This window comes from Pelmatolapia mariae, linkage group LG9, assembly GCF_036321145.2.
Source record: "Pelmatolapia mariae isolate MD_Pm_ZW linkage group LG9, Pm_UMD_F_2, whole genome shotgun sequence".
NCBI lineage: Eukaryota > Metazoa > Chordata > Actinopteri > Cichliformes > Cichlidae > Pelmatolapia > Pelmatolapia mariae.
Window position 1 is genome coordinate 32,519,316 of NC_086235.1, and position 26,176 is coordinate 32,545,491.

Consider the following 26,176-nt stretch of genomic DNA (forward strand, 5'->3'; position numbering starts at 1 on the left):
TCTAGTATCAGCTGATGTTTGCTGGAGCCACAGCTGAAAAAAGGGCTGGTCCAAACCAGGAGATGTCCTTACTGAATCATCAGAGCTGAACTGGTGATGGAGAAACAGGTTTACAATTTAGGTGACATGAATGAGTTGAAGGGAAGTTATGAACTGTTTCTGAGAGACAAATGACACCAAGATCCTTTTCTGTGCAGCTGACAGCTGGTAACTGTGCAGGGGCGGATCTAGCAAAGCTTTTGCCAGGGGGCCAGGTAGGGCATTAACAGAGAAAGGTGGACACAAAATATACTTTTCTTTCTTATTCTCATATAAAATATTTAGCTTTTATTAAATAGTTATCTGAATCTTACAACCAAAGTTTGTATAATAATACACAAGATTGGCTGTAGACCATTGTTATTCATTTAGAACACTGTGTAAAAATAACAAAACGTGAATGCAAAAGTGCATAAATATTTATTTTACGTGTTTGATGTGTGTGGTGGGGCGTGGTCTGCAGTGCCGCTGCAGGGGAGGTGGACCCACCTGAGCGGCATCTGCAATCACGCCTCTCGGGCGTAAAGTCTGTGCTCTCTCGGCAGTTTTTTGGGTGTGTGTCGGGCTGTGAGTTGAAAAGCTACAGCCGGCTGTGTGGGTACACCAACCATGTGTGAAAAGTGGTCCATAATGTAATGCTTCAAAGCGTGTTCATGCAAACATTGTCGGGTCTGCCGTTGCACAATGGGACTTCTGCTCTGTCACAGCCTGGGTATCTGACCCAGCGCTCTGAGTTTATTTTTCTATTCTTCTCATGTTAGCTTTGTGATCATGTGTTATTCCTATTTAGTTTCGGTTAAAGGCAGCCATTATTTATTGTTTCCTTGGTTTCAATGTTTGGATTCTTGTCTAATTTATCATGTGTTTTAGGTCTGTGAGCTTAGTGTTGTCATGTCTAGTTTCTTGTTTTATTTTGAAGTAGATCGTGTGTGTTCTGTGTTCACGTGGTTAGTTTTACTCTTCCCTGTGTTGTCATTATGTTTGATTCTAGTCAGCTGTGTCCTCATGTGTCTCCACTTCCCCTGATCACCTCATGTGTGTATTTAAGTCCTGTCTTCCTGTGTTCAGTGTCGCGTCGTCTGTTATCTCTCAGTCATAGTGTCATAGGTTTTTGTCTTCACTGTGTTTCATAGTTACTCAGTGTTCATGGTTTCTTCATACTTTTATCACTGAGTTTCATAGTCTTTTAGTTACACAGTGTTCACAGTCCTCTTTGTTTTCTTAGTTTCATGTTTTGTCTGCAACCAGCTAAATAAAGCTTGCTTTTGATTAAAGTCACGTCACGTCTCCTGCAACGCCTCTCTGCATCTGGGTCCTGAAGTCAAAACACTCCGGCGCACCCCACCGTGACAGTATCCCTGCTATCTTACTATTTATATTTTATTCCTGCACAATTAGTGTGGAGCTCCCATAATTTCGCTGTACATACAATTTTGATGATGTTTGATGACAAAAAGGGCTATTCTATTCAATTCTGTTGATTATAATAAATGACTGCCTGGTATAATAAGAAGCCTTGTTTAGAAATGTGGAATCCTTCTCTGAGCCACTATTTCACTGAATATCACTATCAAAGTTTGAAGCCTCAGTAATTTATTCCAAAGCACAATTGCTTTGGACATTTCATCCATTCATCCATCCATCCATCCATTTTCTTCCACTTATCCGGGGCCGGGTCGCGGGGGCAACAGCCACAAGCAGAAAAGCCCAGACCTCCCTCTCCCCAGCCATCTCCTCCAGCTTATCCGGGGGAATACCACGGTGTTCCCAAGCCAGCCGAGAGATATAATCTCTCCAGCATGTCCTGGGTCTGCCCCGGGGCCTCCTACCGGTGGGACATGCATGGAAAACCTTGCCAGGAGGCGCCCAGGGGGCATCCTTGTCAGATGCATGAACCACCTCAACTGGCTCGTGAACAAGACCCCGAGATACTTAAACTCCTCCACTTGGGGCAGGGTCTCATCCCTGACCCGGAGTGGGCACTCCACCCTTTTCCGGCTGAGGACCATGGCCTCAGATTTGGAGGTGCTGATTCTCATTCCCACCGCTTCATACTCGGCTGCGAACTGTTCCAAAGCCAGCTGGAGGCCATCACTTGATGAAGCCAACAGGACCACATCATCTGCGAAAAGCAGAGATGAGACAGGGGCCTCTGCTAGACGTTCCCAGCACACCCTCCCTATACATTTGGGTGTGCCAGGTCTGTCCAGCGTCCTCCCTCGCCACCTGATCCAACTCACCACCAGGTGGTGATCAGTTGACAGCTCAGCCCCTCTCTTTACCCGAGTGTCCAAAACATATGGCCTCGGGTCTGGTGATACAATTACAAAATCGATCATCAACCTGTGGCCTAGCGCGTCCTGGTGCCATGAGCACTTATGGACACTCTTATGTTTGAACATGGTGTTCGTTATGGCCAAACTGTGGTTTGCACAGAAGTCCAATAACAAAACACCGCTCGGGTTCAGATCCGGGAGGCCGTTCCTCCCAATCACGCCCTTCCAGGTCTCACTGTCGTTGCCCACGTGAGCATTGAAGTCTGCCAGTAGGACAACAGAGTCCCCAGGTGGGGCACCCTCCAGAGCCCCACTCAGGGACTCCAAGAAGGCTGGGTACTCTGAACCCCCGCTCGGCGCATAAGCACAGACGACAGTCAGGACTCATTCCCCGATCCGAAATCGAAAGGAACAAACCCTCATGTCCACTGGGAGAAACCCAACATACCAGCAGCAAGCTGAGGGGATACCAAGATACCCACCCCAGCCCGACGCCTCTCACCAAGGGCAACTCCAGACTGAGAGAGAGTCCAGCCCCTGTCCAGGAGACTGGTTCCAGAGCCCAGGCCATGCGTTGAGGTGAGACCGACTATATCTAGCCGGTACCTCTCAACCTCACGCACTAGCTCAAGCTCCTTCCCCACCAGAGAGGTGACATTCCATGTCCCAATTGCCAGTCTTGGTAGCCGGGGATCGGTCCGCCAGGGCCTCTGCTCATAGCCGCCGCCCGACTCACATTGCACCCGACCCCTCGGGTGCCTCCTGCGGGTGGTGGGCCTGCAGGAAGATGGGCCCATGTCCCTTTTTGGGCTGTGCCCGGCCGGGCCCCATTGACTAAGGCCCGGCCACCAGACGCTTGCCCTCGGGCACCCTCCCCAGGCCTGGCTCCAGGGCAGGGCCCCGGTAACCCTGTCCTGGGCAGGGTGAACTGTTCCCTCGATGGTCTTTTCATAGGGGTCTTCTGAACATGGACATTTCAGTGTTTCACAAATAAGAAATACAATTTTGTTTAATTCTGCACATCCCAGTTCTAGTCATAATACTAAGCCATAAAATTTAATCACATCTGTTTTCAATACAAACAATTCAATTTTATTTATATAACACCCAATCAAAATCAAAGGTGCTACTACAGTAATACAGAAAAAACACATCAGATGACCCCCTTTTGAGCAAGCACCTTGGTGACAATGGGAGGGGAAAACTCTCTTTTAACACCTTCAGCTGAACCAGGTTCAGGGAGGGGCAGCCCTTTGCTGCGACCAAATGGGAGTAAGGGGAGGGAGACAAGACAAAAGACATACTGTGGAAGAGAACCAGAGATTATTTATAAATTTGGCCAGATTTCTGCAAATGAGAGCTGCTCCATTCAAACTGAGATGGATGCCACTTATCAGAACAAGACCAAGGTTTTCTCAAAATTTCTCAATTGTCTATAAAGCCCACATCATTTTTGGGAGGTTTGGAAGAAGGTTAACCCAGCACTATCTTCAAAGGAATACTCCAGACCTTTCTCCCATTTGGTTCTGACAATAAGTGATTTGTTCTCTGGGAGAGTTAAGATCTCAAGCACATGGTGTGTTAACAGTTTTGAGGTGATACTGAGCTATGGGCTATTTGTTGTAGGTTACGATGTCTTGTTAAACAGCTGGAGAAGGGAGAAGCATCTGTGGTGGAGCTGAAGAAAAACCTGGAGTTTGCCGCCTGTCTCCTTGAATCTCTCTGTTCTGAGGAAAACAGGTAAGGAGCTTTTAGCTAATTTCCCCATGTATAGACTTTAATCAGTGGTGGAAAAATAAAATAGTCAGTATTACAATAAGACAATGTAATATTCACAATGCAATAAAGCATTTTAAAATGTTGCGCAATGCCAAACATATTATGAGGCCTGGGAGCTTGAGGGTCCTGCGCAGTATCTTTGCTGTTCCTAGGAGTGTGCTCTTCTGGATAAAGATTTAAGATTTTGTTCCTGGGATTTGCTGGAGTCAGTCACCTAGCTTTAGGGTCACTGCACTAAATGCTCAAATTACCACATGGACCACTGTTACCTTCACCCTCCACATCTTCTTGAGTTCTTCTCTGAGCCCTTGGCACTTTTCCAGCTTCTTTCTGATGTGTCTGTCATTTGGTATGGCTACATCTATCGCTACAGCCGTCTTCCTCTGGTTGTCCACCACTACTATTTCCGGGTGGTTAGCCATCACCAGCTTGTCCGTCTGTATCTTTAAGTCCCACAGGATCTTAGCTTGGTCATTCTTGACTAGCCTAGGAGGCGTCTCCCATTTTGACCAGTTTTCATGGCCTCAGGTATGACAGGTATGACAGTACTGCTCCTTGTGGCTGTATATCTTGTATCCAAGCATCTACTGTTCACTGTGGTGTAGGCTTGGTTACATTGGGGGGGTCTAGCCTAGGGACCTTTTCTGGATAAAGATGCTCTGGTTGGGAGTTGAACCCCTGACCTGACCCTGAAGTTTTAAAGGTGTCTATTAGGGATGCACCGATACCGATACCGGTATCTGGTATCGGCCTCGATACCACATTTTCTAAAGTACTCGTACTCGTTAAAAGTCCCCCGATACCAGGGACCGATACCACGGTCTGAGAAATGTCTATGTTTGAGCGGCGTGTAAGGGGTTAATCGCAGGCGCCAAGTGCCCGCCCCCAGGCCCCGGCTGCAGCTCAGAGCGGGGTAGAAGGCGAGGCATGTCAGCCGTGTGGAACTATTTCAAAGTGAATGAAGACGACAAAACAAAGGCGGACTGCAAATTGTGCTCTGCGAAATTGTCCAGTGGAGGCTCAATAGGTAGCGCATTTAACACAAGCAATTTAATCAAGCACCTAAAATCCCAACACGACAAGGAGTACAAAGAGTTTACCCACGCTTCTAAACCAACACAACCCACGCTGCAGCAAACTCTTGCAAGACGAGAGAAAATGTCCAGAGACAATCCACGTGCTGTGAAAATAACACAGGCAATTATCGAGTACATTGCATTGAGTGACCAGCCACTCTCGGAGGTAGAAAATGTTGGATTCCTGCGTCTCCTCCATGTTCTGGAGCCCAGATATGATGTCCCAAGCCGCCACTAAATGACTGACATGGAGCTACCTAACCTACACGAGTCCTTGAAAAAACATATCCACAGCCTACTGCAAGCCTCCTCTCCGTTTAGTTTCACCACGGATATTTGGACAAGCAGTGTCAGCCCCGTGTCGCTAATTAGCCTAACCTCCCAGTGGATAGACGAGTTTCACGCCGCAACAAGCCATATTACAAGCGAAACAATTCCGCGGCTCGCACACCAGCCAGGCTATAGCGCATGTGTTTCAGGAAATGCTCCAGACATGGGGTATACATAAAACATCAGTACATGTTGTGCTTCGTGACAATGCCAAAAACATGATTAAAGCCATGAATGACGCAGGGCTCCCAAGTCTGCCATGTGTCGCGCACATGCTCCAACTGGCTGTTTACAAGGGCTTATTAGCACAGAGGAGCATAGATGATGCTATAGCAGTGGGGTGGAAAATAGTTGGGCATTTTAAACATTCCGCCTTAGCCTACTCCCACCTCGAGGACATTCAGGGACAGCTCAACCAGCCAATAAAGAGACTGCAGCAGGACGTACAGACGCGCTGGAACAGCACGTATTACATGCTCCAGTCCCTCATAGAGCAAAAGCGAGTGCTGGGGGTGTATGTGTCCGAGCATGAACTCCCTGACTATCTCACCGCTCACCAATGGGCTCTTATGGAGAAGAGTGTTGCCATCCTCGCCCCTTTTGAGGAACTAAAACTAAAAAGGTGAGCAGGCACGACGCACTAGCCTCTGATGTCATCCCAGCTGTGACTGTGCTAGTGAGACTTCTAAACAGAGAAATAGACGAACAAATTTAAAATTAAATTTTGTTTTTTTATAATTATTTATTCTGTAATATGTTGCATACAGCATGCTTTTCATTTTAAATAAATGTTCTTAATTCCAAACTAGTCCCTTGTTTGTTTGTTTTTTGTTAAATTATATGACTAAAGCTGTTACCTGTAAATTTAAATCATGTTTTTATTAAGTACTCGGTATCGGTATCGGCGAGTACTGAAATGCAAGTACTCGTACTCGTACTCGTTTTCAAAAAAGTGGTATCGGTGCATCCCTAGTGTCTATTTTACCAGCATAGAGGATGGCACTGGCCACAGCATACTCATAAAAAGTCCTGAGCATTGTCACTCACAGGTTTCTCTACAAATAATTTTTTTTTTTTTTTTTTTTTTTTTTTTTTATTTTATTTTATTTTATTTTATTTTATTTTATTTTATTCTGTCCTTAATGTGAAGCTCTTTGGTCACAACTTGCCATTTTAAAGTGCTGTTTTAAATAAAGTTGGCTTGGCTTGTTTCATTTAAGATGAGGATGATAGATTAATTATTTTAGAAGATGAAAATGTGCATTCAGTGATTTTGTGAATGGTCTTGCAGACAACTGGGGCACCAAGATGATGAGCTGAGTGATATCCAGTCAGACTCTGTACCACTGGAGGTTCGTGACTGGTTGGCCTCCACTTTTACACGGCAGAGAACCCTGTTGCTGCACCACAGTGAAGACAAACCACACTTCCGCAGCATCGTCCGTGCAGTACAGGCTGGGATCTTTGTGGAGAGGTTTGGCTTAAGACAGCTATAAAAAATACAAGTCAGTTTAACAAGTCAGCATAGTAACAGAACAGAAGCCTAGGTAGCAATAAAAAGTGTGTACATTTGTTTTTCTATTTTCTTGACTATTTATTTGGAAAAAAAAAAAGCATCACACATTTCTGTAACTAAAACATATGTTGAGAAGTTCGGCCAAATGGTACTTTTTTCTTGTAATGGTTTTGATTAACATACAGTGAACAATTTAAGGCCCCGAGATGCATCATTTTGTTTCCATGGATAAGACACGAACAATAGAAATGGACTGGCATTGTTGCACTACCAGTCACATCCACCAATTAGAATTCATCTTAAATCTATCTTGATGTTCATTAGCTATCTTAAATCCTACAGTTAATTGAGAATCAGCAGTTAACCTAACAACTTGTCTCTGGGCTCTTAGGATGCTGGAATGATCAGAGATTTATTTAGTATCTAGTAATAGCTTTGAATTACCTTTTTACCTTTGAATAGCATATTATGGCTGCAGCTCAGGTCAACAGATATTAGAATGGCTTGGGAGCCAATCCGAACCACTCAGTACAACAAATATTATTCTCAAAATAAGTTACGCAGATTATAGAAGCAATGCCAGAAATATAAACATTACTTTATCAATATAGAAAATGAAATGGTGAAAAAAATTGAGGTTGACAAGGCTTTAATAGAATATACTTATTTTGCCCCTTAGACTGAATAACAATTTAGAATAAACAAAAGTTAATCTTTCTTTATTATTTGGCCTAATGCAGTACTGCTTCAAAACTCTGGGGATCTTCTGTTTTGGGGATGGATTTTTTTAAAATAATGCCTTTGATATTACTTCTCCAAAATAAATGTAACATATTCAAATTAATAAATGAGTTACTATACTGGGCATAGTGCATTAGTTCATTTGGTGTGTGCTTGTGTTGCTGTGTACTTTTGTCTGTGGGTTACAGGATGTTCAGACGAACCTCCAACATGACTGGTCTCAGTTATTCCCTAAATGTCATCACTATGCTTAAGGTATAAATGCACATGTACTTGGTGATTTCTTTAAAAATAAAATCAATGACATGTATGTGATTCTGCATTCAGTTTTAATCTCAGTATTAAAATGTCATGAGCAAGTTATACAATAGAGAGTTAAAAGATTAAGGCCAGGGAAAAAGTTTTCTGTCTACCATACTAATATGCAGGAACAGAAACTGCCATTTTGTGTATGACTTAGTTAGGACAAGGTACACAAGGAAACACTTGTTTATGTTATTCAAATCATAATAAAACTGGTTTCTATGTGTCTGTAGCATGTAGATATGTGGTCGTTTGATGTGTTTGCACTGAATGATGCCAGCGGAAACCATGCTCTGAAAATTGTCTTCTTTGAGCTGCTCAACAGATATAACCTGATTAATCGTTTTAAGGTAAACTCAAATAAATACAGCTTCCATGTATCATTTAAATGATTGACCCTCATATTATTTTAAGTTTTAAAGGGAATTTCTAATTCTAAAACATCAAGGTCTGCATTTTTGTTTAAGAAGTGCAATACTTTAATAACCTTGTGAAAAGATTTCCCATACAGACTATAAATGACTTTTTGTTTTGTTTTTTTATGTGGCGTTATCTTTTAAAGTGATGTAATCATATACGACTTAATTTTGCAGTCATCATGCTTCTCTCCTGCGTTGTCTCAATATCAGATTCCTACCTCTGCACTCACATCATTTGTGGAGTCACTGGAAATGGGATACAGCAAATACAAAAACCCTTACCACAACCTGATACATGCTGCTGATGTTACACAAACGGTCCATTACCTGCTCATTAAGAGTGGAATAATGGTAAGTCTTGCTTGGTTAATGGTGATTTAAAATGTAACTAGGAAAACTGCTTTGGTTCTTTCGAGTTCTCAAAGAGAGCCTTTTTCATATCTTGAAGTAATGGACTCTTTTTTTTTCTTTACTGTTATGACCTGCTAGCAAGCCACAACATTTAAAACCTTAAAGCTACCCCACATCCTGATAAAACATTAAAGGGGAAACACTGCTGCAATCCAATAGTCGGTATACCTTTGTCTTTTTTGCACAGATTTTGATCATTCTTTAGGTTTGTCTTTGGGGAGTCCGTTAATCTTGCATGTCAAGAAAGACCAGTATACTTTTAAAGCAATTCTAAACACAGAACTCCTGAAGCCTTAGATTTAAGTGGCTATTGATTTTTTTTTTATATTAACAATTGTGTAAAGCAATATTATATACATATTTATTGCCTGTTTGTTTGTTACTACATACAAAATGCATCATCTCACTTTCTTTCAGCACTGGCTAACTGAGCTGGAGATCTTTGCCATTATTTTTGCAGCTGCCATCCATGACTATGAGCACACAGGGACTACTAATAACTTCCATATTCAGACCAGGTAATTCCTACTGAGCAACATTCAAATTATTGCAGTTTCTGAGGGGATCTAGTGTTATTTAAAAGTTGTAAATAATTTTACTTGTAAAACACCCTCCCCAGGGAGGTCCCCTCTTCCTAAAGGGCCAGAGAGGGGTCTCTCTAGCTGTCTATTGTCTTTAACGTCTAATGGTGCCTGGGTGCCCCTGTCTATATCTAGCCTACTCTACAATACTTAACTATGTGGAATAAAGTATAAAGCACATACCTAGTTTCAGGTATATATGCTATTGTCAGAACACATTATCAATACATAAATTAAAAAGGAATTTCCATCACATATGATAATCTGATAATCATAATATTGTTTTTATTATATATATGCAGTGTTGGGAAGGTTACTTTTAAAATGTATTACAGAATGTATTTTGTAACGTATTCTGTTACGTTACTCAATGAGGGTAACGTATTCTGAATACTTTGGATTACTTAATATATTATCATGCTTTTTACAACTACATGAATGTGATTTATTACTATTACTGAAGGTCTGCCGCGCCGAACCATAGTAAAGGGACCTCTGGCTAATACGGCGCGTTCCGTGTCAGGCTCCTAGCCGAAAAATAGCTTTACTTTGTTGTCTGGGTCAAGTTTGAGACAGAGAGAGGCGTTGAAAAGCTGCTCCAACGGAACTTATTTTTTCGGAGGAAAACACGAACACAGTGTACAGTCGAGTCTTAATAGCTTACTTACAACTGGGCTCATCAGGCACTCTTCTTGGCTGCAGTGGTTATTATTATATTTACATGCTTCCAGCTCCCATTTCTGCTCAGTGACAACTCGTACTTTTCCACTCTCCTTTTTTCCCTCCTCGCGCTCACAGACACATAACGGGTATGGCAGTCCATTCTCCCTGCAGCATGGACTACACTGTCCATGAAGCTACATTCTTTAGGGCTATGCCTGTAGCATTCTACCTATTAGCTTAGCACAACAACAACAACAATAAGGCGCTCTCTCAACCAGGAAACACACAGTCGCAGAGAGAGCGCGTCACCCTGTAACCATGGCAACCATAACGCTGCGGCCTGGAACAACAGAACATAGAAACAACACCCAAACAGTCCTGACCCGCCACAATATGAAACAGGAAAATACCGCCGTGTAATCCATTCATTTCAACAAAGTAACTGTATTATGAATACCACCTTTTTAAACGGTAACTGTAACGGAATACAGTTACTCATATTTTGTATTTTAAATACGTAACGGCGGTACATGTATTCCGTTACTCCTCAACACTGTATATATGTGTATATATATATTACCAAACAAGAAAAAAATTCTGTGGTGACTAACGTTCTGTGGCATTTGCAGGTCAGACACGGCACTATTTTACAATGACCGAGCTGTTTTGGAGAACCATCACGTCAGCGCTGTCTATCGCCTTCTACATGATAATGAGGAAATGAATATTCTCTCTAATCTTTCAAAGGAAGAGTGGAGGTAAACAGTAAACAGTATTCAAATATTCTCAATTTGTGTAGCTGTTGTGGACTTTTCAATTTAAGAAACTTTTCTTCAGTGCTTGTATTATTTGGTCTTAATTTTGTACTTCATAGTGCCTCCTGAGTTTTGTTGTCTATATTTCTTGTTCTTGATTCTTGTTTGATTGTGTTAGTACCCTTTTGTCTCTAGTCTATCCTAATCTCTTTTCTCTATTATTTCCATGTCTCCTGTGCCAGTCAGTCATGTCTCATTGTCTAACTCTAAGTCGAGCTCATGCATCTTAGTCCTGGTCCTTGTATTTCAAGGACCAGTTACCTCCTGTTACCTCCCGAGTGTTTACTTTTCTCATGTTTCCCAGCGTTTCCTATTCCTAGTTTATATTTCCAGTTCAGGATCCATAAGTTTCAGCTATTTTGTTTTCCTTTTCCTTTGTTGGAAGTAAACTTCATACTGCATACATCTTAAGATATGGCTAAAGTCAACAAAGAGCAGCCTGGTGTTACTCCCCTGTTGTTCCAGGTGGGATATGGTGGTGTGGAGCGTTGTAGCAATAGCATCTCGGTCGAGTGCAGGTGGCAGGCAGGACATGATGTGGCGTCAGACCAGTTTCTCGAAACACTTCATTACAACAGGTGTTAGAGCAACTGGTCGGTAGTCGTTGAGGCTGCTAATTTTGGTCTGTTTAGGCAGTGGGACAATTGTGGACTACTTTAGGTATGGCAGGATTGAAGCATTGAAGATCTTAGCGAAGACCTAGGCCAGCATATTCCTGCACCATTAGGCTTGGGCTGCTCCTGCCTTCCAATGTTTGCATTGATGTAGATGCATACATAAGCATAAACCCTCTCCTCTGTTTTTACTGGAGTGGCTGTTTCTGTCGTGATGGTGGACAGTGCAGCAGGCTAACTAAGTAGTCGAGTCTGGTATTGATTGCTGTAGCCAAGTCTCTGTGAGTAATACAATGCTACTGTCCCGTACACAGTTGTTGACTGGAGCCCGTGTTCTCAGTTCATTGATTCTGTTGATTATGGACTTAATGGAGAGGAAAATGCTCAGAAGCAGTGGCTTTCTTTAGCCTTGCTAGTGGGCCCACCCTGCAGCCTCGCCTTTGCCTCCTGTGTTTACACTTCCTCTGCTGGCCACTGGGAAGAACCAACCATGGATACTGTGGAGTTCTTATTATATCCTCTGGAATGCTGTGGAAGTGATGATAGTCCCACTTGATGTTCCTTGCACAGTGTAATCCCAAACTCAGAAGGCCCTAATGACCTTGCCAGACATACAGTAGTAAAAAGCCACAAACACCCACACATATACATTTATAAAATATATAGCATGGAACATGAAGAACAGTAAGTTGCTGCGTCTATGCATGCTGTCATCTTAACAGTACTTTTCATATTTATCTATAAAGTGTCCGTGCACTCCCCCAACTTCCCAAGAGTTGAGGAGTGGCTGAAATCACAACATTGTAAAATGGCGAAAGATGTACCCTTGGGCCCCCTCCTCAATTCAGAGATGGTCTTTCTCTTTTTTTCATGTAAATAGAGTGCAGACTCCACAGTCTATTTACACCTACAGGCCAGTGGTCACTCTTTTAATGATGAGGATTTTATAATGAGGACACGGACACGGAGGAATACTGGTTTGAGCAGCTAGTCAAGAAGGCCATATATGTGAAAGGGGAAAGACCATCTCTGAATCGAGGAGGGGGGCTAAGAGTACATCTTTAGCCATCTTACAATGCTGTGATTCCAGCCCTTCCCCAACTCTCTGTCAGTGGCACTCATGGCCATTGATCACTTTGATCAATGGCCATGAGTGCCACTGATCAATGGGCTTTGATCAGTCGTTGTAGATGGTCATGAGAATTTGCAATGATCAAGGAATTGACCTCAGAGCCCATTGTTCATTCAGTGGGCTGGTTTCAGTTATTGTGTAAATGTATTGTTTATAAGAATGGGGAAACCTGCAGTCAGCTGAGACTGAAGAAGTCACTTGGATGAGTGATGAAACGTTTCTCCCACTGAAAACTCTACGTCCAAAGGAACAAAATCAACCTTTTGGGATTTACTTAACTGGATGATTGAGCATGCATCAAGACATAAAATAAGGTGATATCTTAAAAATAATAATGATTATGTATTTCTATTTGTATTATTTTTCTGTTATTTTACCAATTTTGGTAATATAGCATACACCATTTGTAGATTACCGTAGTCGTACCTTTTGGCATTTTACTAATTCTAGTAGATGTTATATACTCTTGAAAAAATCATTCATATTATTTCCCCACCGAACTTCTATAATTTCACAACATACCTGTTAGTTAACAGGTATGTCGCAATAACACATAAAATTACAGAAACTTTAGTTCTTTTGGGGTCATTTTACGCTCAATGCACCAAATGTGCATTTAAATGTGTATTTACTGCACAAAATTAGAATTCAACAGTTTTATCTTTTAAATAAACAAGGTAAATATATATGAAATTATGTTAAACTTGCAGCTGTATTGTTGCACTCTTTTTCTGTGTAAAAAGTTTATTTAAAAAATGTAAAACATGTTTATTTACAGGTACAGTTTTTTTTTTTTTTTTTCATTACACATGTTAATTTACAGACTTTTACAGGTTTTTTTTTTTAATAATCGTGTTGATATTTCACATATTTAAAAATAACAGGAAAATACTGTATCATCTATGAAAAATTCAGTTAAATGACAGATTTCAGATTCAGTACCTGAATCCTAATCCTTTCAGATTGCTATTATTTCTATTTTTGGAATATTTTACTGTCTACATTTATTTTTTCAGAGAACTGCGGGCCTTAGTAGTGGATATGGTATTGGCCACTGACATGTCCTGCCACTTTCAGCAGATCAAAGCCATGAAAAGCCTCCTGCAGCAGTCTGAGGCGTGAGTAATGGCTTCCAAACTCTTATTATAATCAGCAGTAATGTATAAAAGACTGGGATAAAGATATTTTTGTTAAATATTGTCAGCAACAATAATGTGTAGATATCATATTTGATGGATGTTTGCTGAAAATCAGGACAATTCTGATCTTATTTACAGAGTCTCTATATCCAAAAGCCAATGGCCAATCTTTAGCTTTATTTTCAATAATTCTTTTTTCCCTTGGAAAAGTTTTATTTAGCAATCATGGTTTCTTTCTAGATCTTACTCTTGGAAGTTTCATTGCACTGGAAAAGTACACTGATATTTACCCAATTTTAATGTACTTTTCTTTGGGAGCTGAACAGCTGCTGTTTGTTTACTGGCAACACCCACCAGTGACTAACTACTCTTTATTCACAGGATTGACAAACCAAAGGCTTTATCATTGCTGCTGCACACTGCTGACATCAGCCACCCTGCCAAATGCTGGGACCTCCATCATCGCTGGACAACATCCCTGCTTGAGGAATTCTTCAGACAGGTAGTCACTGGAAAAATTAGCACCTACCTCCTAGTCCCTCCATTGACACTTTATTGTGTAAAGGAAGTGGGAGCCATACTATAATGATGATAACCTTTTATCGGACACATAAAACAAACAAACCAATATATACATATACACAGATAGCTGGATATACTTGTACACACACATGCTCAAACAAAATTTCTGTGACATGAAATAACCACTCAATTATCAAGTCACAAATGGAGCAGAAGTATTTACAGACTTATCTACACCTTGCCCATCTACTGAAGTAACAACCCTAGAAGTTTTCATATGCTGCCAAAAAAGAAACAAACAAATAAAAAAAAACCTTGAGCTTTGTTTTGCTGCAATCTGCATCTGCAATTACACTATAGTCACAAACAGGAAAACAATTTATGTGTAGGACTGACTGCAAAAATAGGAATATTAGTCTACTGCAGTTCTTTAATTAAACTTAAACACTTCACATATGCAAGTTGTATTACAGCTGAATACGGTATTTCAGAAAGCTATGAGTAATGTTATTGCAACTTAATTATTTGACCACAGTAGTTTACCACGCAGATAACATTACTCTTCAACAGCCAACTAGACATAGGGTGAAAAAATTATGCTTTGACATAACAAAATAGAAACTTTTCTTGCCAGGTACAAACATTTTGTTTAGTCTCCTATTGTGGTGGAGTCTGTTTCCCATTTCAGTCGATGTGGTTTTCAGAGGAGGCTTGCATTCCGTCTCAGTTCATAGTGTCTAATAAAAGGCATAAAATAAAAGAAATTTTATTTTATAAAGGTTTTTAAGTCACTTAATTACTTTTCTAATTCAATAGATTTAAAAACAGTGTTTCAGGGAAATTGCATTGGTTAGCTGTACACATAATAACATACACATGCAGATATACCCTCATCCCCCCTCCCCTTCCAAATGCCTTCGATGCTTATTCCCTCCCGATGCAGACGGTGGATCAAAGGGGACCAGCGCATATGCTGCAGGCCCGGATGCGCTGTCTACACTGGCTGTCTCTCACCTTTTACCTTTCCCTGTTGCTTGTCATGTGTTTCAATGGTGTATTAAGAGTTTTTCATGTGTTATGCGCTGAGGAGTTTGTTTGTTTTTTCTGTTCTCAAACTGATCTCCCAGTTGGAACTCAGTCTGGAGGGAGTTCTTTTTTCTCCTTGTCCTTCCTGATGTTGTGCATTTTTCCATTGTTCAGCTAAAGTAACAGCTATCTAGCCTGACCTGTCTCCCCAATGTGATGTTTGTGTATTGTTTGTGTATTGTTGTTTGTGTATCCCCCTTGGGGATAAATAAAGTCTTCCGAATTTGAATTACAGTGTACATTATTGAGGCCAACTGTCTTTGTAAACATAGCGGTGTCATTTGTTTTCAGGGAGATAGGGAAGCAGAGCTGGGTCTACCTTTCTCCCCTCTTTGTGACCGCAAATCCACCATGGTGGCCCAGTCCCAAATAGGTAAAGTTCTTAAATACAGTTAATGCTTCTTTCTAAAGGATTAGCATATTTTGGATACATTTTAAGTTTTGTCAAGCAGCAGTCAGTGACCAATAACAGCCAAGTGAATATAATAATATTTTTTCAAGTTCATTTATGGAAGAATTGCAGTTCCTACAGATAAATGTGGAATCTGAATATCATGAAACAAAAATACTAGTAAGTCAAAAGAGTTAATATTCAGTTCAGTTTAAATTTTCAATTAAATTGTATTTATACAGTGCTGTATACAGTATATAGTTATTTATACAGTCTAAGACTGTATAAATGTAATGAAATGTATAAGGTTATGTTTATGTGTGTCAGTCCAGTCTGTGAGTGTTCAAGAGTCTGGGAGAAGAAATTGTTTCACAGTTTGGAGGTAAGAGGGGCTCCAATGAGCTTCTCAGCTGTTCAGCTGAAATACACCATTTATAAAGCTCTCACTGTTTTTTGGACTGAATTTACCACCCGCTGCAGCTTCCTCTTGTCCTCCACAGTATAACAGTTGAACCAGAGTGTGCAGCATTAGGTCAGAAGGCTCTCAGTGGTGGATTGGTAGTAGTTAATTAACAGTCTCTGCTACTGCATCAAGACGTAAGCACAGTAGAGTCAGGAGGAAGGGCTGATCAAAGTGCGCGTACGTTAGATAAGCAATATTTTTGACAGACATGTTTCTGAACAAGAGCAACTCACTGAAAATAATGCAGAAAAGTAAAATATCAGTCCTATAAAAGTAGTATCAATACACCCACCGCTATTACTTAGGCCCCTGTACTCAGTGGAGCTGAAGGTAGCTTAGCTCTCCCGCAGCAGATGTGGAGAAGCAGAAGTCCCAAACAGAAGCCCCTGATACACCACCATTTATGTTGTAAATTGGTTTTCCCCACCCGGCAATACTGTCTGGTTATGGACAATGTTCCCTCTAATTTTTCATGTATCTGAGCAAACACACAAACTCCCTGAGCGGTCCCTTGGACCACTATGAGCAAGCATCGAATCCATCCAAGTTACATGGTTTATTAAAATAATCAAATTACAGCATTTACATTTATGTTAGATTACTTTTAATGAAGTGCTTTAGCCCACTTATGAAAATTTAAAAAAGTCTTGTTCATGACCTGTGTAGTATGTTAACACTATTGGAAGTAAAAATAACTTGAACTCCAATTTTGAAAATACAATTTTCTTTTTTTTCTTTTTTTTTTTTTATAAAGCTCTGACTTGTATTATGAGTAAATGTCGCAGATCTCTCACATCTCAAAACACCGCCGTAACTCCTAAAACTCCCCCCCCCCCCCCCCCCCCCATTCTTAAACAATAAATGCCATGTTGCCATATCATTTTTTGATTGGTCGACAGTGATGGTCAAGTTACTTGAAAAAAGCTCATACTCTCTCCCGCACTCGATATATTATCCATTGTTGATCTGCACACAGCTGTTGCCATGAACGTCGCACTCGCTTACGTCATTGTAATGAGACACTCTCGCAAAAAAAAAAGTAATCGGATTACAGAAATTACAGTCAACCAACAGAGATGGGCAGTAAGCCCATCTCTGTTGGTTGACATGGTACATTTTTCCGCTAATAGGAAAGGGTGGGGGTTTTTTTGGTTTTGTTTTTGCTCACAGGTGGAGAGTGCTTTCAAGCACTTTCCTTATAAAACGCTGTTTTTACCGTTTCTTCCCGCAGTAAATATAAACAACGACAGTATTCAGACAAAAACAAACATTGCATATTTTTTATCATAACTCCGTTTTGGTAACACTTTATAATAAGTGCACACTATTAAGCATTAGTTAATCATCTGTTAAGCATTAGTTAATGGTTACTTAATTATCTCTACAGCATCTACAAAGTATTTCTCATCATCAGTTAATAGTTTACAAGCACTGCTTTAAACACTTTATTCATAATGAATAAGCTAATGTACAACACTTTTTATTAATTATCTTCAACTTCTAGTCTTGTACCCTTGTACCCTAAAAACTCTCTCTTCTCTCATTTCTTAATAACATTTGCATTTATAATAATGGATTACATAGCAGTGGGGAATACATTTCATTTCAGTAGGTGTCTTTCTGAAAGTGCTGTAACTAAGTTTAAGGATATAATTCCCCCCCTCTTATCTTCTTTTAAAGGCAAGAAAAAAGAGCTTCAAATTAGAGGCACTTGAATCCCTGGTATAGTGTAAAGCGCTTTGGGGTCCTTAGGGACTTTACACTAGGGACTAAGTAAAGTGATATACAAATACAGGCCAGTTACCATTTAAAGTTTGTAATATTACAGGTTGTAATTATACATGATCAATTTGTCGTTCTCTTAGGGGCTGCTAATAATTGGTACTTGATCAGGAATTCTTGTCCCTAACTTCATAGGTTTAAAAATGTGATTCTGCTTCCTTCTTCCATGTGATTATTCACATGATGAAACTAACTATAAATGTCAATTTTTGTGTGTAATATAGAAGGCTCTAATAAACATGTTTCTTGAATTAAGTGGGAGAATTTAAAAAAACAGTGCCAATTATGAATGTCTGTTTTTGCAGGATTCATTGATTTCATTGTGGAGCCGACATTCACTGTGTTGACAGAAATGATCGAAAATATTGTGACACCACTTATCGAGGAGACCTCTCGCTCTGAATTGCCTGTCTTCAGACAGTACAGGTGATCCACACAAAATTCTCACTTTCATTGCAGTCTCATTATTTGTTAATGTGTGTGAATCTGTCTCAGTTGCTATATAAAAACCAGTACAATTACTCTGAATCTATATAAAAGTATTGTCGGGCTATAGGCCAGAGAAAAATGGAGAGTAATACAAACTTATAAGGCACCTGTGCTACCGGACTTCTCTCCATCCAGAATTCCCTAAAGTGGACATTAGTGTGAAATGCCATTGTGGGTGTTGATGCCAATTCAAGTATAGGCATCAACCCCCACAATACCACAATGCCCACAAAGCCTCTTTTTGAAATGCAAGAGCAAACAGTAGAACTGGTTAACTTAAAATACAGTTCTACCACCTAAAAACATTTCTGTTTAGCTTTTAAATTAGGTCAATAAACCTTTTTTTTAACTGAGAACATTTGTCTCTCATTGGTGTATTAACAAACAGACTGATTAATATATAGTACCATTTGACTCTGAGCACTTAAAGTGCTTAATACAACTTGCCTTATTCACCCATTAATAACACATTTAAATAATTATTGACAGTTTTAATTAATTATTTAATGGTGTATTTAATTAATTCATTATGGCAGTCCTGGCATTCCATAACTTTAAACCACACCAACTGTAAATTGTAATTTATTTATTTTCTTCTCATTTTTATATCTGTTTATTAGCTTGCTTTACACTGATGTAAACTGAGCCTCGTCGTCTCATCTCTCAGTACGCTGCACTGGATATAGAAGAGATGACAATAAAGTTTGATCTCTATATCTCTCTCTTTCTCTAGTTATATATATATATATATATATATAGAGTTACAGTTATTTTTTATTCTTTTCCCAGTATTGAATATGCATGAATGTGCATACTACTAAAATGCATTACTTACTTATTATTTTTTGTCTATGTAGGCAAGACAGTTGGCGTTGTAAGCCACCACCTCTGTTCAAAGATGGTCATTCACAGTGAACATAGATGGCTTCTTTCACTCCTCTTTAAAACCTACTGTCTTCTCGGTCTAAAATGTGAACAGTGGCATCCTCAAAAGACTGACCTTTTTCCATTAGACGGGACAAGACTTGGCTGTCCATCTGAATCTGAGATGAGAGATGAAATGTTTTCAAGGAAATTTAAAGAAGTCCAGACTCTTTTCTTTTCAAGCTCCCTAGACTCCGTGCTTTCAGTTTACTGTTTACTAACAACTACTCACTATGTTTAACTATATTTAACATTATACTTATGTCCTGTCATAGTTTCAACAGTATTGGAAGTGACAGAAAGCAGTCCAGCATGAAAAGTACACGCTCAGAAGGCAGCTGCTCTCTGACCACAGTGGACTTCAAAGGTTTCAGGGGTACATGGAATCAAAAAATTCATCAAAACAAGGAGACATGGAGGGCCCAAGCAGGAAAAGGTAGCTAGAACACAATATAGCTAATCTTTAGAATACACTTCCATTTTTGCCTTGAAATCCACATTTTCTAAATCAAATTTATGAACTGCTGTCTTCTTCCCACCGTCCAAGCACAGGATGTTCAATGTACTGTCGTTCATAGGGTGTCAGACACTGTGGTTTTAATTAGAAGAGGTTGTGTGTGAACATTAATGTTATATACCTTATGCATTTAATCTAAGGTTAGAGTAAGTGTTCAGGAGAATGGTTTTTCTTCCACTTCAAAAGCATGCACAATGCAGAGCAGCTACTTTTAACTTTACTCCCGAAAAGGTTAATGATCTTGTTAATAGTGTTATATGCTCACTGCATACAAGCCTGGATATTGGGGCTCCTCTTAAAAGGAAGGTAACAAACCAGAGATGCTTGACTCCCTATAGCTCAAAAATATGGACCTTAAAAGAAATGATTCATAAGCTAGAGAGGAAATTGTGTTGCACTCTTTGTTTGGCCTGTAAAAATACCTTTCCAGGCTAGGACATCTTACTATTTGTCTCATATTGAGGAAAACAGGAACAACCCCTGTTTTTTGGCAGCAATTTAGCCAGTCAGATAACTCTGTTGAGCCAAATACTCCTTGAACTTTAATTCAGTTTTATTTATATAGAACCAAATTCCAACAAGTGCCACCTCAAGACACTTTATGTTGTAGGATAAAAACCCTACAATATTCGGGAGAAAATCACAACAATCAGATGAGTCCACTTGGCAACAGTGGGAAAACCTCTAGCAGCCTGAACCTTGCAGCCTAACTAGAGAGAATTTAGGTCACCTGATTCGGCTTTATGCTTTATCAAAAAGGAAGGTTTTAAGCCGAATTTCCCATTCTAATTTTAAATCCTGCAGTTTCAGTGCAAAGACCTCTGTCAAGTTGATATGGGACTATGGGGTCTTTAAGAGAAAATGGGGCCTGTTTATTCAAGGCCCTGTACGTGAGGAGATGGATTTTAAATTTTATTCTGGATTTAAAATTTGATTCTGAATTTAATAGGGAGCATATAAAGAGAAGTCAATTTGGTACAAATATGCTCTTTCGAATCCCTGTCAGACAAGATGTCTATAATTAGGGTTGCCAACCGTCCCTTAAAAAAACGGAATCGTCCCGTATTTAGAAACAAAAGTACACATCCCGTATTGAGCTAATAAGGGACGCACTTTGTCCAGTGAGAATCAAAAGTAGTCTATAAATGTTAATGGAATTAATGCTTTGTTTGAAAACATAATTCCCAGCCCCTCTCCTGCTTTGTGACCAATGAGCTGACAGCACACTTATGACAATTCGAGTATGACAATTCAGATTACCCCTTATCTCATTGGTCGAGGAAAGGTCGCTTACGGAGAAAATATCGGAAGACAACAGATGACCACAACAAGAAGCATGGCCAACAGGGAAACAAACGCCGACACTGCGGTGCAAGTCTCGGACGACAGTACACCTAATGCCGGGCTCACACTGTGCGATTTTTGGCCCATTTTGAGCCGATTTTTGAGTCATGCGACCGCTTTGTCGATCGGCCCGATTTTGGCCTTCATCGTGCGTCGTGGGGTAACGAGAAGCGATTAACACCTCACGACCAGTCGTGAGGATTTCAAACCTGTATGAAATCCTCGCGACCGTCGTGAGGGTGTCGCCGCAGCTTTTCACACTGCGCACGCGCAAACACAAATGTCAGCGAAAAAGACGGCGCAGCACGGCTGTGCAGCGTGTGATCTGGACACAAGCGATGGAGGCACAACTTGTAGAACTATGGCAAGCTCACCCGAGCCTTTTCGATGTGGCCTCACACAATTATCACGACCACAACAACCGTGAAAATATTTGGATTTACATTGCTGCTCAATCACAGCTGCCTGATCAATGTTTTTCATTAGCAATTTAGCAAAGTTGATGGTGGTGGTGTGTGTGTCTGTGTGAGTGAAAGACAGAGAGGGAGAGCGAGCGACAGAATTTCTGTTATAACCTTCATTTTATGGACGCACAGTGTGAGCACTCAGGTTGCATCAGAGCGATTGATGATCGGGAGCTGGTCGTGAGGTGTTAATCGCTTCTCGTTACCCCACGTATACTACACGATGCACGACGCACGATGAAGACCAAAATCGGGCCGATCACCAAATCGGTCGCACGACTCAAAAATCGGCTCAAAATGGGCCAAAAATCGCATAGTGTAAGCCAGCAATGTTTGTTCCCCTCAGAAAAAAAAGGCTGCAAAAATACTGGGAGGAATGGGAAAGGAAAACACCTGGCTGGAAAAGTGCACGATAACAACTATAAAGCGCACTGCACTGTGCCGGCGCACTTTTTCCATAGGCATGCTTCTAATGGTGGGCACATGAAGAACATGAGGGGCGTGAAAGCTCGGGGAACCCTTAACCAATTTGTTATCCACCAGGCCACGACAAAAGCAGATATGGTATGTAAACACTGGTTTGTTTTTTTAAACCCTCTGGTTAAGGTTAATATGGGCATGTGCAGTGAATATCAGCGCTATGTGGCCAGAAGTGTGATAATATAATTTATTTTGTGTAATAAACAACTGCAAGGATAGATGATTACAACAAATAGATGACTAATACATAAAAGTAATACATAGATGAATAATGATGATGAGTTATGATGCGTAATCATGGGAACAAGCGGGTTTACAAACGGCAGCAGCTGATTAGCATTAGAAAAGCTGAAATAATACCTCAACTGAAGCCAATTGTACTAAATGCACTATATGTGCCCTGTTACAAGAATGTTTTTCGTTCCATTGTTTTCTATTAATTTATATAATTTTAAGTTAAGCAGGACAGAGTTCTTTTAAAGAAAGAGACCTGTTTTATTGTGTTAATGTTGTCATTTTGAGCTAAAAATAAATGGCTAAATGATCATTTGTTTCCCATATGGTCATATCACAAAGAATATGCATCTACTTAAATCAAATTGAAGTCAAATGGTTAAAAAAATAATTTCACACACAAAAAAAAGAGCTACAAAATTCACCACACTGGGAAGGGTGAAGACAACTGGGTTGCCCGGCCCTGGCCACGAGGTGTCCCTTATTGATTTTTCAGGGAGTTGGCAACCCTATCTATAATTTAAGAGATACTATCCAAATGCAAGAAAGAGGTCATATGCACTTTGAAGGACAAAGTTAACAATTACAGTGTGGAGGTAAACAGAGACTACACGAGAACTCTCACTTCTCACTCCAACTTCATTTTTGACCTAACAACAACTGACTACACTGTGCCACAAAACTCACCAACACAATTCCGCGGCCTGGAGTGAATAGTGAAACCGCTCGCACATCCCGTTGGCTTGCGGGTGGTAAGCCGTGGTTTGACGGCCTGGGGTCAAGGTCCACCTTGGCCGTCAGCCATGGCAGACCAAAGCTACGATGGGTGGGTTCGCATTTTGAAACAAGCTAAATGATTATAACAATAGAATCATTAAATCCAAGGTTGAGACTGTTGTTTTTAGCATCTACATGGATGTTAAAATCACTTACGATAATTTTTTATTTTTTAGAACGGAGCAATAAATCGGGAAATTGTCTGAGAAATCAGATAGAAACCGAGTACGAGTTGGACAATGAGTAGCAACTGAATTTAGCTGTTGTCAAAGTGTATTCTGTTTTCACAGCCATCCCAATGATGCATCCCAATGATGCTTTAATAAGTGCTGATATTTAAACTCGCTTTCTCTCCTATTGATCTTTCTAAATTAACATAAATAATATCTTTCTCTAAAAAATAAATATGTCTTTTAGACAGTGTTGGGGAGTAACGGAATACATGTACCGCCGTTACGTATTTAAAATACAAAATATGAGTAACTGTATTCAGTTATAGTTACCGTTTAAAAAGGTGGTATTTAGAATACAGTTGCTTTGTTGAAATAAATGGATTACACGGCGGTACTTTCCTGTTTCATGTTGTGGCGGGTCACGACTGTTTGGGTTTTGTTTGACAGCTACGTTCTGTTGTTCCATGCGGCAGCGTTACGGTTGCCATGGTTACAGGGTGACGCTCTCTTTTTGCGTGTTTCCTGGGTGAGAGAGCGCCTTTTTGTTGTTGTTGTTGTTGTGCTAAGCTGAGTACTTGTGCTAAGCTATACCTGTAGCAGAATGCTACAGGTATAGCTCTATACCTGTAGAGCCCATGTAGCATCATGGGCAGTGTAGTCCGTGCTGCAGGGAGAATGGACTGCCATACTCGTTATGTGTCTGTGAGCGCGAGGAGGGAGAAAAAGGCGAGCGGAAAAGTACGAGTTGTCATCGAGCAGAAACGGGAGCTGGAAGCATGTAAATATAATAATAACCACTGCAGCCAAGAAGAGTGCCTGACGAGCCCAGTTGTAAGTACGCTATTAAGACTCGACTGTACGCTGTGTTCGTGTGTTCCTCCGAAACAATAAGTTCCGTTGGAGCAGCCTTTCAACGCCTCTCTTTGTCTCTCGTAAGCAAAGTTGACCCACACAACAAAGTAAAGCTATTTTTTGGCTAGCAGCCCGACACGGAACCCGCCGGATTAGTCAGAGGTCCCTTTACTATGGTTCGGAGCCGTGGACCTTCAGTAACAGTAATAAATCACAGCAATAGTACATTCACGTAGTTGTAAAAAGCATGATAATATATTAAGTAATCCAAAGTATTCAGAATACGTTACTCTCATTGAGTAACGTAATGGAATACGTTACAGAATACATTTTGGGGCATGTATTCTGTAATCTGTAATGGAATACATTTTAAAAGTAACCTTTCCAACACTGCTTTTAGATGCATTCCTACAGGAATGCTCAAATAGGTTTCGCTACTAATAAAAATTAGATGCAGATTGTTGTGTAGGTACATAGTGAATGTAGGATCTACTGTGAAATATAAAGCACCTTGAGAGGAGTGTTGTTGTGATTTGGCGCTATATAAAAAAATTGAATTGAATTGAAAAAGGTAAGTGAACATGAAATGCTTATTGGATTGTAATGAAATCTGTCAGTGTCAAGCCAGCTGAATTAAATGAAACACAATTTTGTTTGGGTATATCTGTTGTAGACCTAGAGGTAAAGGTCACCCAGATGGCAGAGGAGCGTATCCAAGAAGACAACGAGACAAATGGTGGAAAAGACACAAGCACAACTGTTGACAGAGCCAACATGGGACAGGGGAAAATGAAAAAAGAATCTGTGGGACAAGAGGTGCAGAACAGGAGACAGCAAGAAGAAAGAAAGACTAAAGATGAAAGAAACAATAATCAGGCTCAGTCTTCAAGCATTCTGCTGAAATCAGTCCCTGATGCCATAAAGAAGTCACCTGATGGACACATGGAGAAACAGCAATCCCAGAATGGTACACACCTCTGAGTTTTTATTGTTATTTTTTATATTGAAAGCACCTAATTACACTGATAAGAATAGATACAACTTTACCTTTAATTCACAAAATAAATTCTATATGTATTTATAGTATATATCCTACACCATATTAGATCTACATTAAAATTTAATGTTACTGATATTATGTTAGTCTGATTAGGGTTAATCTGACAAGGTTTCTATAATTAAAAATAATATGAATAATAGTAACATCTGGGTAAAGGTCTATTAAGATTGAAGTTCTGTTTTTCAAGAGTGATCTGGCTAAGAGGCCAATCAACAATTTGTTTTACATACTGTTGTTACACACAAACACCTTGATATGAATTATATGTTGCCTCCACAGACCCTCAAACTGTTTTCCCTCTGATTCATTATTGCAAAATACCCACCTATTGTGCCAGCTCCTATAGACTCATCAGGGCAAAAGTCATAGAAATATGGCCTATTGATGCCAGGACAAAAGCCAGGAGACTGCAACGCTTCTACTTGCGTCAACGGAAATAACCTTGTAAGTTTGGATTGTATTATAATGGCATATTGTGTGATGTACTCCATCACTCTGCTTCAGTTTTTGTTTTGTGCTCAGAATTCCTTTCTCAGTACAAATATAATTATTTGCACTTAGTTTCCTTATTTGTATTATTGTAGGGTCTTTACCTTACATTAAATTAATTTTATTATTATTATTATTATTGTTGTTAAGAACTTAAGTTATTAAGTTCCAATGAAAAAACATTTATGCTGCAATTTTACACCATGTTTTTGTTCCTAATAAATTTCCCTATACCTCTTCCCATACCTTGTGAACTTTCCTTTTTGGTAAAGCATATAGTTAGGGCTGGACCAGG

The 26,176-nt window shown here is 40.1% G+C and overlaps 1 protein-coding gene and 1 long non-coding RNA gene across 2 annotated transcripts in view; both read left to right on the top strand.

Annotated features, from left to right (window-relative positions):
- The window catches only part of pde1ca (phosphodiesterase 1C, calmodulin-dependent a), a 64,750-nt gene extending 44,815 nt beyond the window's left edge, over positions 1-19,935 (top strand). The window contains exons 4-15 of the mRNA XM_063483246.1: positions 3,942-4,055; positions 6,792-6,974; positions 7,946-8,012; positions 8,294-8,410; positions 8,690-8,830; positions 9,308-9,408; positions 10,764-10,892; positions 13,712-13,813; positions 14,216-14,336; positions 15,734-15,815; positions 18,384-18,504; positions 19,767-19,935. Coding sequence (XP_063339316.1) covers positions 3,942-4,055; positions 6,792-6,974; positions 7,946-8,012; positions 8,294-8,410; positions 8,690-8,830; positions 9,308-9,408; positions 10,764-10,892; positions 13,712-13,813; positions 14,216-14,336; positions 15,734-15,815; positions 18,384-18,504; positions 19,767-19,935 — 1,447 coding nt within the window. The remainder of the gene's footprint in view (positions 1-3,941; positions 4,056-6,791; positions 6,975-7,945; positions 8,013-8,293; positions 8,411-8,689; positions 8,831-9,307; positions 9,409-10,763; positions 10,893-13,711; positions 13,814-14,215; positions 14,337-15,733; positions 15,816-18,383; positions 18,505-19,766) is intronic.
- Positions 19,936-22,180: 2,245 nt separating this feature from the next.
- Positions 22,181-25,899, top strand: LOC135933560 (uncharacterized). Its single transcript, XR_010573809.1, has 3 exons — positions 22,181-22,380; positions 25,006-25,299; positions 25,672-25,899. It is a non-coding gene; the product is annotated as an uncharacterized LOC135933560 (long non-coding RNA).
- The last annotated feature ends 277 nt before the right edge of the window (positions 25,900-26,176 follow it).